Source organism: Catharus ustulatus, chromosome 11, assembly GCF_009819885.2.
Source record: "Catharus ustulatus isolate bCatUst1 chromosome 11, bCatUst1.pri.v2, whole genome shotgun sequence".
Taxonomy (NCBI): Eukaryota; Metazoa; Chordata; class Aves; order Passeriformes; family Turdidae; genus Catharus; species Catharus ustulatus.
Genome location: NC_046231.1, coordinates 3,387,972 through 3,402,476, shown reverse-complemented (window position 1 = coordinate 3,402,476; position 14,505 = coordinate 3,387,972). Strand labels below are relative to the sequence as shown.

Sequence of the window (14,505 nt, the reverse complement as noted above, 5' to 3'; positions counted from 1 at the left end):
ACATACACTGGCTTGGAGCCATTGTCTTCTTTCTAAACTTACTGTGACTGCAAAACATCAAGTGATGTCCCCCAAAGGAAAAGAGCAAACATTGCTGAGACCTCTCTATCCTTGTAACCAGCACTGTGCTTCCTGAGACACATACTCACTATACAAAATATTCAAAAGAAAAAAACTGGTTAACCCTGATTTCAGCGGGAAATAAATTCTGTGTTTGTTCAACTGGCACATACCAGGTATGAAAATAAAACCAGGCCAGATTTGACAGCTAAGCTTGGCATCTCCAGCAATTTTTTTGCATCAATAAAATTTTGGTTTACTGATGCTGAACAGCTAGCTAATCGGAAGTTTTGTTTTAATTTGGGGTGAGAGGGCAATTCTATCTGCTAAAATCTTGAATACTTTTTCCCATAATTTCTTCTATTTATCTTCCCTCCATTAGCAATGCAAACCCCATAAATACATCTCTGAGAAATTAATTCCCATGTATAATCATTATATCAGTTGATTCTCTAAGGTAATATTATTGTTTAACTTTTGATACTGTCTCTGTGGTTTGTCTCAAAAGGATCTTCAACTTGGCAATAAATTGCTGGAGTTATTCTTCTTTAAGAAGATTCACTGTTGAACTCAAAGAATGCATATATAGATTTTTTTTTTAAACCACAGTAAAGCAGTTGCAACCAGACAATCCACTCTGGATGAGTCTCTTCCCACACTACAAATCAGTTTCTTGGGATGCTGACTCTCCCCAGAAACCAAAGCAAGCCCTCTGCCACAAAAGCAGGCTCCTGTGGTTCATTCTTACCCAAAACTTTCTCTGCAAAACCTTGGAGCCTTCTTACACCCCTAACAGGCAAGTCTCTCTTCCTCTTCTTAGACCCCTAACAATTCCTCTGTTCCTCTTGGAGCTCAGCTTTTGGAATATCCACTTTCCTCCTTGTGCACTCAAGTTCTTTCAGCATCAGTCAGTTCATGGTACAAAGACTCTTGGCAGGAAGAAACCATGAGAATTATGGATCACACAGCTCTGGCTCCCGCAGGATATTCCCAATAACCAGGGAAGTTACTGCTGATGTCCCCCCTGGAGTGAGTCCCAGTGTTTCCCCAAGGGCAGGAGTTGGTACAGCGGCTGTGTCTGAGGCTGTGCAACAAGTGACAAATCTCTTTTTTTTTTTTTTTCCTCTCTCTCTCTCTCTTTCCCCAGCAATTTTCTGGAACCACAGCAGCGCAAGCAGCGCCTTCCCCAGCGCCGGAGAGCACGGCAGTGACACCAACCTGCTGGTGTCCCCGCTGCTGGTGGCAGGGGTGGTCATCGGGCTGGTGCTCTTCCTGTCCTGTACCACCATCGTGGTGGGCAGCCTGCGCAAGGACAGCAGGCTGGGCCAGCCCCGCCTGCCCAGGGAGGCTGCGGACGGTAAGGGAGAGGGACCGGGGAATGCCTGACCGGGAATAAGGCCAGCAAAAAACACCCAGGCACTGCAAGGGATGGAAAAATGAAATGAGATAATGGGATCAGTCACGGGCAGCTCAGCAGTGTGATGGCATCTCTGTGCTGGGATGGGTTCCCACAGCACCTCCCATAGATAATGGTTGACAGAGTCCAGCCAGTGCTGACAGCAGCTCCTGAACACCTTATTTCCCCTGGTATGGGATAAGATTTATTCTCTGTTGCATTTTTACATCCCCCTGTAGACTTGGTGCAGCATTTGTGGTAATTTCTATTTCTTGGAGAGGCAGAGCTGTTCTCATTTCAGCCAAGTGTACCAGCCTACAACAATCACTGGTCAAATGCTGTTTGAGTGCAAAAGTGAATATCTGCCTGGAAACAGAACAACAGTGCACCCAAAAATCTGTAAACTGTCACCATCATTACAATGTCATTGATGACAGTCACCATCACTAGAGAGTCAAAAAGGTGCCAGTTCCTACCCCCTAACCAGAGTAAAAACCACAAAACAAAACCAACACATAACAAAAGACCTTAAAGATAATTTGGGGATATCAAGGAGATGTTGATATTTTATATTTGGAAATATCAATTTTAGAGTAGTGCTTTCAGCCCTTTTGGGCTTTCCTGACAAGAAGCCACTTTGTCAAGGAAATGACAGAAGATTATTTCTATTTAAGGGGGAAAAAACAGTTTTAAAAGTTACTGTGTCATTCTTCAGACAGTAAAAATTCAGATTATAAATGGTGGAGCATCAACAACCACATTCTCTGTGATCAGGCTCCTATACCTGCAGTTTGTTATGTGTGCAGTTCTGTGCATATAATTGGGGGTGGTTATATAGAAAAGCCCGTAACAGTGAGCCACATAAAAATGCATTAGATAAATCTTGTTTTCACTGAGGTAAATTTAGTATCCATTGAAGTAAATTGAACTTCATTTAGTTATTTGGACCAGGAATTTTTCTGTCTAAACTAAACAAATGTCCTAGGATCAGTTTGACCCCTTGCAGCAAGGAATAATTTCTGTTTGGTTTTTCCAGAAGTATTTATCCAGGTAAGTGAATAATGTCTATATTCTGGGAATAAAATTCCAAAAGAATTGAAATGGAAACTCCCATTCCAATCTACAGAGGGAAAATAAAAACAAAATCCAGAAAACTAATGTCTACTATTACATTAATCTCAATTTCCTAATTTTCAGCAGATGCATTGAGGATTAAATAGTTAAACCCAAAATGGAGCTACTGCTGGACCCACTATTTTGGCATGATAAAATACTGACATTAAGCTTTAATCACTGTGTTTAAATCTACTACTCTGGTAATTTCATCTCCTTGAAAAAGCCTAGAGCCAGGCAAAAACAGATAAAAAAAAATTCAAACCGGTTGTTAGAAATGGTAGAGAAATGGAAAAAAAAAGCATATTTTGGGAGATATTGAAAAGAATAATCCTAAACTAAATTGTACCACACTACGTTACACAGACACACAAACACACACACAAATTATCCTCTAACACAGAAAACAGCACTAAACTCTTAATATCTGTGCAGCTGGGAAGCTCTTGCATGGAAGCATTAAGAAATCCCTGGAGCAGGCAGCAGGATGATTTTTCTTTGCTATTTTCCAGCTTTTCCCATTTTTGTCAGTGTTTATTGAGAGCAGCATTTTCTCAGCAATCAAACACCTGCCCTTCCTTTTACACCCCTCCCAGAACAGACAGACTTTCCACAGATGCAACTACTTGGAATTTCAGTTACCCCACAAACATCTGAAGCTGTGGTGGAACCCACACTCCTTTTCAGCCTTTGAGGCACAAGAAAAGTTTTGGAAGTCCCATCTGCCTTGTAGGGCAACACTAAAGCTACAGTCCCTGTGCCACAGTTCAGCTACAGATGGTGTTCATTTACTCTTAAAGAAATAAGAATATCCTGTGAAACCTGTTTGTTCCAAAATATCTGCAACTCCTCTGCCTCTGAAAGGGTTTATTTTCTGATTTATGGCAGTGTTATAAAGAGTGACAGAGAATCCAGGACGGAGGAGAAGCGCAGCCAATATTAATTCTTGTTTTGCAGCTCCAGATGGTTTCTCTCACGGTGGCTCCTCTGCAGAGCTGAGATCCACCTGCACCGAGGAGTTCCCCCCAGCCTGTGATTTTGACTCCTATCTGGATATACTTTCTCAGGTGAACATCATGTATCCTGATCCACCTCCATGGTAAGCACTTGCCTGAGATTCTCAGGTTTGTGGTCCTGCACTGGCAAAGCCCACTACAAAAATTCAGCCCACACAAACTCTGAATACAGACACACCTTGTTTAGCTTGAGTGTAAGTTCAAGTTTTCCATAGCAGAACACATTTTTACTAAATAAAGATGTGGACAGGCATTCTCATTCAGTGATATTCACATTAAAATTTATCACAGTGATGACATACTAATGAAACACACAAGTAGAATTACAATCATCTTTCTTTAAAAGAAATGCATTTACAAGTCAAAGTTTCAAAGTCAAAAATACATACTTTTCCCAAGAACTTCCAAGTTACATTTATTACTGACCTTGAGAGTGTTCAGATCAGAGGAAACAGAAAAACAAAATTCCAGAAATTATGCAGCAGCTCCTAAATGATGTGCCCACATTCACAGGGTAGAGGAACAGCCTCGTGAGCCACAGGAGCTGCACTTTAGGCCATGGGCATCTCCTCCATGTGCCTCAGGCACCTTGAGGTCCAGAAATGAAGGAATTCAGTTACTCCCTTCAATGAACCAACAGAAATCATTTGAAGCAGAACATCACTTCAAGCTTGCTTTAGTGCAGTAAACAAAGAATAAACAGCCATCTCCCCCTTTCTTTTTCTTTTTTTCTTCATTTTAAGCAGACACTGTTTTGAGTTAAACCATGGTAAGACCAGCCCTTTTCTGATTGTGATATAGAGCAACTCAGCACTATGAGCACACCAGACATGGGTCTTTGCTTTGTTTATTCTGTGCATGTTCTACAAGCAGCCTGTTATGTATTACCAGCTCATCCTATATAACAAATGGGCTTTTAGGGATTGTGTAAATATTTTAGCAGAAAGCTCACATGTGAAAAATTACTCTGAGCCTGGCATCTAAATGTGTAGAACTTCATATAAATCCCCTTAGGAATTTAGAGTGGATTTTGGGCCCACACCCACGAGTCTTTACTAATAAAAGGCAGCCAGCTGACACCCAAGCAAGACTCTGAGTGGGCAGCTCAGATTCCTGAGAACAAACTGACAATATATTTCTTTAGCAGACAGATCATCAAAGATTATACCAAAGCATGCTTCCATTTCCAGTCAGAAATAGGCACGGAGAAAATTTTCCATCTCTATGAAGTTGTGTTTGAAGGAGATAGGAGTGACACAGGATAGCACAGATTATCCATGTTTGGCAGTCAGTTCTGCAGTGGCCTCTGCAACAAGTTCACTGCCTCCTCCAGGTTCCCTGCTGGGCTGAGTGCAGTGTGTCCCTGAGGATCCACTCTGCACACACTGGAAAACACTGCTCATCCCAGCAATCACAGCCCTGCATCACAGGTCCAAAGTAAAAATCATTGTTAATGGTTTGGCTGTTTTCTCACTGCTACTGCAGTTATATATTTTAGAAAAAGTAGCTTTGGAAATCATCAAAATCTTTTTATAAATCTTATATCTTAGCAAGACAACTTGGAGAACTTCAGGGAAAGCAGATAGCTGAAAGCAAAGCTACATGGAGACTTTGAAACTTGCCATTAATACATTCTCCAGACCACTGTAACTGTTCAGAAAAGCACTGGGTGAGAGGCACTGTCTGAATTACTGCATTATGTAAAGCCTGAAAAATTCCTGTGCATCTCTCTCTATATTCTCCTGCATGGCATAACACTGCAGTCTATTTTTAATTAGTAGAGAATGGAGATTACAGTAATTTCATGACCAAAAGGTGCACCGGACTATAAGGCGCACTGGACTATAAGGAGCACCCCCCGGGAACCGGCACATTTCGCAACTTTGTAGATCACATAAGGCGCACTGGACTATAAGGCGCACTCTTTTTTTTGCAGCGAGGAGCCGCGCGGCGCGCAACAAAGTAACAAATTGCTGGCAAGTGCTCAATTTGCAAATATTTTTCAAAGATCGGTGTAGCCTTTAAATGCAGCTCCAGGCGCCCTCCCCGTGCAGTGTGCCCCGGCACTCCTGCCCGCCCCTGGCGCCGGCTGGCACGGCTCACGGCACCCAGCTCCCACCGCGGGGCCATGCTGCGTCCTGGCTTCCCTGCAGCCGGCAGCAGCGGCGCTTCCCGTTGCTTCCCCGTGGCCGCGCCGCTTCTCTCCGCTTCCCCGGGGCTGCGCCACTTGTCGCCACTTTTCGGCAGCCGCGGGGGTTTCCCCGCCGCCGCTTCTCGGCGGCCGCAAGGGGCTCAGCCGGCACCGCGATTCGGCGGCCGCAAGGGGCTTCCCCACCGCTGCTTTTTGGCGGCCGCGGGTGCTCAGGCGGCGCCACGATTTGGCAGCCGCGGGGGCTTCCTCGCCACCGCGATTCGGCAGCCGCAGGGGCTTCCCCGCCGCCGCTTCGCCGCCGCCACTTTTCGGCGGCCACAAGGGCTTCGCCGCCACCACCGCTTTTTGGCGGCCGCAGTGGCTCGGCCGGCACCGCCTTTTGGCAGCCACAGGGGCTTTGCTGCCGCTGCTTCGATGCCACCGCCGGGCGGGCTCTGCTTGGGGCTGTTACGGGCTTGCACTTCTCGTTCCCTCCGTGCCCGGGCCAGGGCTGCCCGGGTTCTCATTTCCCCCTCGCCCGGGCCAGGGCCGGCACCGCCCGGCTTCTTGTTCGGCCCGGGCCGGCGCTGGCTCCCTCCCTCCCCTTGTGGCTCCTGCCGGCTGTGGCCACCCACTCCCGCCCCCCCTCGCAACTCGGCGCTCCCGTGGCACCGCCCCACCATTGCGGCTCGCACTTCCAGTTTGGCAAATTTCGCAACTTTGTCCATCAGATAAGGCGCACCGGACTATAAGGCGCACTTCCGGTTTCGGGGAAAAAATTTAGTCAAAAGGGTGCGCCTTATAGTCGTGAAATTACTGTATTTGAAAGCTGACTGTCAGGTATGGTCTGGAAGCAGAAACAAGACATGCCTGACCTTGTGCATTTAAAATATTAACTCCATGGGATCCATCTCATTGCATATGATAATATTTTGAAGAGTAGGTTTACTGAAACATAGCACTGCCTAAATGAATGTAATTCCTCCTCCTAATTCCTAGAGGGCAAGGTGTAATTTAAAGCAAAGCTAGCATGGCCAAAAGCTAATAATGTAGCTGTGGCATCAGCAGAACAGAAATGAAGAGCAGCAGCACTGCTAAATAACTCTTGAAAATCTTAAGTGAGAGAGTTCAGTGAGTTAAAAGCAGAGGGTGCTGCCAGGATAATTTCCTTTATCTACCTGGTGCTGGCAGAGCCTGCAAGGCCACCTGTATCCCAGCACCCAGGCAGGAGTGTACAGCCCAGGACTCCTCACACTATTCCTGCCAGACCACACTCCAGAAAGGGTTACAGTAGAAAGCACAATACCTTTATTTGGCCAAGGGCTGGTTAGTCTAGAATGTTTTAGTTAGATTTTATAGCTGAGCTTTAAACCACAAAATGAGTGGAAAAGAGATTTAAGGCAAAGGCTGATGAAACAGTCAGTCCCCATGTCTGTGGCTGAGGGAGAGAGCTCCCTGTTCAGCCCTGCCCACTCCTAACTCTCCTGCTGGAAGTCCAGTAACACTATTTATATTAAACACTATTTATAGAAAAAAATTATTGGTAAATTAAGCTATGAAAAATGCCTTGGGATATTAATATTTGCTCTGATCTCTAAATCACAAGTTTCATTTGAGACTCAATCTGATTATCCCCACAGACATTTCCACTAACTCCTTTCCTGCATTAGGTTTAGAGGGATGCCAGGCATGGAAATTTGTCATTAGCCTGCCATAGTTGCAGGGTGGTTACAGAGAAGCCATTTGTTCAGTTTGTTTTGACAGCCCAAAATATACAGTGCTGCTATCCATAGACATCCCTTTAGGACAGTTAATGGCTTTTTAATGAATCTCAGATCTGTGCTAGCATCTGTCACATTGATTTTACATGAAGTGTAGATGGGAAATATAAAAATACAGAACCAAACCATTTCAAAATATGAGGGGTTTGTATTTCAGAGCATATTTCTGATATGTACAGACACTTGCAGCAGGGCTGGAAGTTCATGTTTCATAGTCTACCACCAGACATGGCAAAGCCTTTGTTTCTAAGAAGCTCAGTCTCAGAAAGATGATCCAAGTGATCTCCCAACAATTCTAAACCACAGAATTCTAATCCCTCCAAATGAGCAAACTGAACACAACCAACCAGGACAGAATACAAGCACGATCTCCCTGCCACATCTTACTTATCATCGTGGTCAATATGACTTGGAAGGAAACACTGGAAAGCCTGTAAATCCAATATTTGCCATTTTGTTCTACATTCACTGTGTTGGTGTGAGTAATATCATGCTGTTGACACTGTGGGGATGAAACCTTTATAGACAGAAATGATGAGCTCATGTTCACTGTGCTGAGTTATTTGCAACACACACTTCTAGTGAGCATTGCTAATTATCTTCTTACAAATATGTAGTAAGAAAGCTGGTTCAAAACAAGTTGAGCTCACATGTTTCTGATTGAATGGGATTCAAATGGATTTACTTTGACCAAAGTCCAAGTAAATTAAAAAGTATTATATTTTTCTTTAGGAGAGTGAATAAAATCCAAACAATGAGGAGATTTCATGGCAGGAAAGGAATTTTATCAACTTCTGACCTTGTGGCCAGGGAAATGCATCTCACCCCACTGCATAAGTGCTTTTTCACTCCTTAGTGATTGGATATTAATGGTATGTACAGAGCTTTAGGCAACCAAGATTATTGCCTTTTGTATCTGAGACTTGTGAGTGTCTAACACAGAACATCCCTGAGGAATGACTGCTCAGGAGGATGCAGGGATTTACCTTCAGGAATGGTTTTAATGGAAGCCACAGAAGTCCTCTCCATGCCTCACACTGAATGTTCCCCACAGGGCACATAAAGATAAAAAACATTCAGCCCCCTCTATGGCAGTATTCATATTAAATCACATTGTGTGAGGGTTTGTTTGTGGGCTCACTCTTCCTCAGTTGGTCACCCTGCCTAATTTACACAGGATCTGTTCTAGAGAAAATTGTCTTGTTTAGGCTTGATAAATCCCAGTATTCTCAATAACCACGTTCAGCTTGCATTGTTTAAATGGGCAAATCAATTTTAAAATTACTTTAAAATGGCAAAAGGAAATGCTCCTGTCTTAAATTCAGACAGTAATTTCCCTTTAAATACATATTTTTAAAAGCCTACTTAAGGAACTTTCTTTTTTAAAAAGTTCTTTTCCATCCCCCACTTCAGAAGATGCAAGTTAGCCATGCCAGCCTCCTGGATTTTCTTGAAAGCCAGAATTAGGCTTGCAGGGAACTGGCATAAAGTCTTGCTATATTGTGCTGTATTCCTTTGCCAAGGCTGTTTTCCTGAGAGCAAACCTGGTGAGGAGCTTTTGCCACATTACAATGACAGCTGAAAAGGCATGAGATGGACCTTTGGGGTAAAGTTCAGCTCTTACTTCAATGCCCCCACTGAGATTTTCAGTTACTAAGGTAAAAAATGCCACTGGAAATATAACAGGTTTAAAGTCCATAAGATATCATGACATGAGCTAAAACTCTCAATTCCTTTAACTCCAAATTCCAAACACCCTAAAGGCCCTCCCTTCACATCCAGTGCTATTCCTCATCAGTATTAGGGATAAAAACAGGTAAATTCCCAATTATTCTGGCAAACTTCTTGTTTCAAGCTTGACTTTGTTTACAGCCATTTTATGAGAGTTTCTTTCTGTGGCATTTCCATTTCTCTTAATTATCCACACCTTTCTCTTTTTTCTTGTTTTTGTAGTCAAAAATGCTCTCACACCTCACCCTGTGTGTAGGGAGACTAAACACAAAGTTCCCTTTGCTTTCTGTCATCAAAAATATCCATGGGGAGGCTGCACCTTCTGACCAGGCTCTCTTTACACCTGCCCCAGTTCCACTCTGGAAGTGCAAATTATTGCTGGATACAAAAGACCCTGCAGCAGTGAAAGCAGCAACACCTGATGGAAGTGAAGCACCAAGGATTTCTAACCAGAAATCTACAGTGCCATGCAGAGCAACCACAATTTAAAGCTGTCCAACCTTTGATGACTGTACTTCCAAAACAAATTTTTCTCTGATTTCCCAGCTGTCAGACTTTCTGATGCATATTGCTGCCAGTACTTCCTTTACCTGCTCAGAATTCATTCCTGGAATAATTAAATCAAAGGTCTTTCTGGGAATATGAACCTAAAACTTGTCAAATGGAAAACTTCCTCAAACATCAGCAGGTTCTGGTGACATGCAAGAATTGGTGGTGTTGTTTAGAATCCTGTTTGTGGATTAACTCCACGGCTTGGGAAGCTACAAATTTTTATTTCTCTTAAATGGTTTTTGTTACTTAATCAGTGCCCAGCATCCTTTACTGTATAATGGTTACAGAAATCCAGAGACCAAACACTGCTGATGACCAAGTAGTTCTTACTGTGTTTAAAATTAATGCCAGGCTGAATTGTATCATATGAAATCTTCATCCTAGGATGAGTTGTTTTATTTAAAACATTTATTTCAACCATTTAAATCTGTACAGTTATGATGAAACTGCATCCTATTGGTTTCAAATGTTATCTGATACATGTTCTCATGAAAACAGTTTACACTGAAGTTCATTTTTCCTCTGGAATATTTATCCATCAAAGTCATAACTTCCTCAAGATTATCTTGGCACAGAGTGCAGAAGGAAGATGCAGCCTTTTAGTGCTCATTAACACAAATAGTCCTATTGTAATTCTGGGGAATTGCAAATTCCAGAAATAACTATGAACAGAAAAAAAGAAAAAACCTAAATTCCACCTTTCCTGTCTCTTCAGTGGTTAAGCTACTTAAGCCCTAGATGTTTACTTGAACAATACCTTGGGTTACATTTTTTTACTATTTATTAAAATAAATATGTATATAAATATGTATATAATTAGAATCTCAAATGGAAAGTGTCAGAATCAAAAATAAACCTAGGAAAATATCCTGGCTCATGATATATGTAATTAGAGGAGCAGTTCTGTAAAAACTGATACATTTCCTCATGGTAATAAGAAATAATCACCAAAGAAAGTATGTATTCTAGGAAAACCTCAAAGAAAACCTGGGCAGATTTCCAGGCTGCACTCCTACAAACCTGGCTGAGAGCAAATTGTGCCATCAGCTCAACTGCCTACATGGGCATCAAACACATCATTATTTTTTTCATCTGAACCTCCTTGTAGAGAGTTACAGCACAATTGTTCTAATTTCAGCTTTTCTGTTAGGTAACAACATCATCTAAACATCCTTTGTGCTGTTTCATCATAGCTCCAACCTGTCAGCACATGGATGTTCCAGATTCAGGGGCTCTGTTTGCCATTATCAAAAGAACACAACAGGTCACCAGCAAAATGGAAGCAGTGCAACAGGAGCAATTTTAGCAGAGTCAGAACATAACAAATGAACAAAGTGAACCACGAGACATCTATTGCACAAAGAATTCTTCATTCCCAGCTGTGCCTTTTCTTGTTGTTTGCATCTTAAAAAGTTCTGTCAGCAGAACCCTCTTCCTGCCCCAGAGAAGGGCTCCTAATTTATGAATGGCAGCCAGTTAAAGAAGCTCTTTGGGGTTTCCCTGACAACAAACCCATCCTAATACTTACTGTAATGAGACCCAACAACTTTACTGAGTTACGTTGTGATAACTCCTCCTGCCACACTCTGAGTCAACAAGGTCATCTTGGAGAACTGCTGCCATTTTTGAGCACCATTCCCCTCTTTGCAGATCACATTTACGTGCATTAAAGTGGATTCACCACAACTACTGCAGCCAAGGATTTTTTCAGGGCTGGTATCCACAAGATGCAGAGTGTAATGAGTTCCTGTGCTCCATTACTTACATTATGGTAACACAACACTTTCCAAAAGCATTTTCTTTCCTGTCTAAAAAGATTTTCCTGTGACTGCTGGAGTGAACTCCAAGCCTGAGCTACTTTTTACATGTCCAATTTCTTCACAGAAGTGAATCTGGCAGATAAAATGTAACTCTTGTGGTGGGTTTTGCAAAAGATGAACACGTATTTTTGCATTGTTCTGCATTGTCAGATGCAAAACATATATATATGTAAATATATATATACATAAACATATGAATATACCTATACACACATATATATGTACACACATGCATAACATACCTCTTTGTGGGTATCACTCCCCTAGCAGTTCCTGAGGTTGCAATTTGATGATTTCTGCCTGAAAGCTTCAGTGTCAGACCTCCCCTCTTCCTCTATCTCTCCCATTTCCACTTCCCTGGTGCTCCTGGTGGTCCCAACTAAACTGGGAGCTTCTGACTGAGGCAGCCAAACCCGGAGAAATCTGGCCCAGAAAAAACTCACTCATAAAATACAAAATAAAAAAACAAAACAAAACAAACATCCCAACCTCCCCCGGTGGCCACCACCCCCAAATCTTTTTGCCTATCTAGCTCCAGATTAGGGATCAAGGTTTGGCTTTATTTTAAAATGACAGTAAGGCTTTACTCCAACATCATTCACATCAATACTTGCTAATCACCTGCAAGAAATAATTGCTATTGCAATTTTTTCTAAGCAATCCTTCAAATATTTTGAGGAGTGGTTTTCCAACCACCACCATACATGGAGAGTGGCTGCCTGTCCAAGTAGGTATTATTTCTTATAATACTTGGTTAGATTCTCTAATAAAAAAGTTCTTGCAAAGTCATCTAAGTTTACATATTAAAGTCTCCTTGAAGGAAAGACTGCAAAATAAAATTCATGCTTGTAGAGTTGATAATGCATTATTTATCCTACAGGAATGCCTCTATAACAGCAGTCAGAAAGCACTACCAAAGTACTAAAGCTGTTAAACAGAGGGAGAAAAAATCACACCACAAAACAAACAACGAAAGAAAAACAAAACCCCCAAACAACAAAAAAAAAGCATTAAATACCCCACAAAACACTTGGAAATTAAGGAAAAATAGAAAGTTGAAGTCTCTTTTATGACCTTAATTCATGTCCATTCTGCCCTCACCAGAGGATGATAGGAACTTATCTGCAGAAACAGAGCAGGAGCTGTTTGCAATGTCAGCTCCACAAGCAAAGATACCATGCATAGAAAAGAACACAGGAAATGAACATCAAGATCATAAACTGATAACAAAATACAAAAAGTTATTTTTTAAAAAAACAATACACACTATTTGAATTATTTGTAATTCTCTCTGTGGCAACAATGTGTAGGCACAGCTGTGAAGCTGCCAAAAGGCTGTTTAATGGAAAGTGTGGCATGTGTTTTTTTATTACCTTACTCAGTTTTTAAAATGTGATCTTAATTGCCAAAAATGAGGGGAAAGAACATTACTTGCTTTTGGAGAAAAAGAGATAATTCTTTTTATCCATCACATGTATGAAGGATAAAATGCCCTAATAGAAATACATTGATATTTGGAACTAAACGTTCAAATGCCAACTCTTCAATACCATAATTCACGCCCGTTTACTTAAGCCTTAAAAGTCTCCTGTCCTAGGGATCATTTCCCTGTTTATCCCAGTCAGCAGTTCAGTTGAGCTGAGCTGTGGCCCAGAAAAGGCATTAAATTAAAGCCAAGGCAGAAGAATCATCTGCAGATTATCAGGTACCAGCAGCAAGGACCAGCTCCCACTGTGCCCATTCCTGCTTTAGGTCAGTGGCAGATTTCCCAGAATCAGGAGACAGAGAAGTTTCTTCCCTTTTGTGTCTTAGCAGAAGGATTCTGAATTTTCCACCTTGAAACTCCCATTACTGTGGGCTTTTCTGAATGGACACTTTTCCCCTGTGCTAACAGACTCTGTTAGCCTGATTAAGTCAGTCAAAACCTGAGGGAAGATTCTAAATAAATTCACTGGGCTTTGGGTCAGCAAAATGTAAATTAAGATGCAGCTTGCAGGAATCCCACAAGTGGCCGTTCTTTTATCCTCACGGAGCTCAAGGAGAGCTGAGGACATCAGGTCCTCAATCTCTGACTGAGATCTAAGAACTTTTCAAAGACTACCATGTATATTTGAAAGCTTCAGTGTGTTGAGTAGATGCTGGAGTGACATCTTTTCCACATGTTGTAGAAAAGTTGTACAGTAGTTTCACGAATACAAGCCGCACGGATTATAAGCCGCACCCCCGGTGCCTCGACAATGTTGCTGTCTTTGTCAATAGATAAGCCGCACCCCGAATATTAGCCGCACTTTCGTTCGTCGCGAGAATCCGTGCGCAGCTTTCACAAATTGGCCAATTAGTAACAGGATCGCGGCATAGCGGGCTTTACTGGCTCGGGGCGGGGCCAGGAAGGCTCGGCCCGCTCATGGTTGCCGACGGGGCCGGGTGGCCCAGCTCAGCGCCACGGCTCGGCGGGGCTGGCCGGGTGGTGCTGCCGCCGCCGCCGGGCTCGCTGGCCCCCCTCTCCCGTCAGCACCGCCCCGCTGCCGCGTTCGCTCGCCCGGCTGGCAGGGCTGCCGCCGCCGGGCTCGCCGCCCGCCCCGCTGCCGCTTTCGCTCGCCCCGCGCCCGCCCCGCCCCGCGCCGCTTTCGCGAGCGCCGCTTTCGCTCGCCGAGCGCCGCTTTCGCGAGCGCCGCTTTCGCTCGCCCCGCCAGCAGGGCTGCCGCCGCCGCCACCAGGCTCGCCGGCCGCCCCCTCCCGTCTGCACCGCCGCCGCGTTTCCTCGCCCTGGCCGGCACTGCAGGCCCCCGCACCGCCGGGCTCCCCCACGCTGCTGGCCCCGATTCTGCTGGGCTTCCCCCGCTGCCAGGCAGCCCCACCCGCCGGCCTTCCTGCTTCTGCCATGCTCCCCTGCACTGCTAGCCCC

General features: G+C 43.6%; 1 protein-coding gene across 3 annotated transcripts in view; it reads left to right on the top strand.

Annotated features, from left to right (window-relative positions):
- The window catches only part of LOC117001579 (protein BEAN1-like), a 54,863-nt gene that overhangs the window by 34,637 nt on the left and 5,721 nt on the right, over positions 1–14,505 (top strand). For 2 of the 3 annotated variants that reach the window (XM_033070002.1, XM_033070003.1), the window contains 2 exons: positions 1,208–1,417; positions 3,527–3,668. In XM_033070002.1, the coding sequence (XP_032925893.1) occupies positions 1,208–1,417; positions 3,527–3,668 (352 nt within the window). The remainder of the gene's footprint in view (positions 1–1,207; positions 1,418–3,526; positions 3,669–14,505) is intronic. The other variant, XM_033070004.2, reaches the window with a different exon arrangement.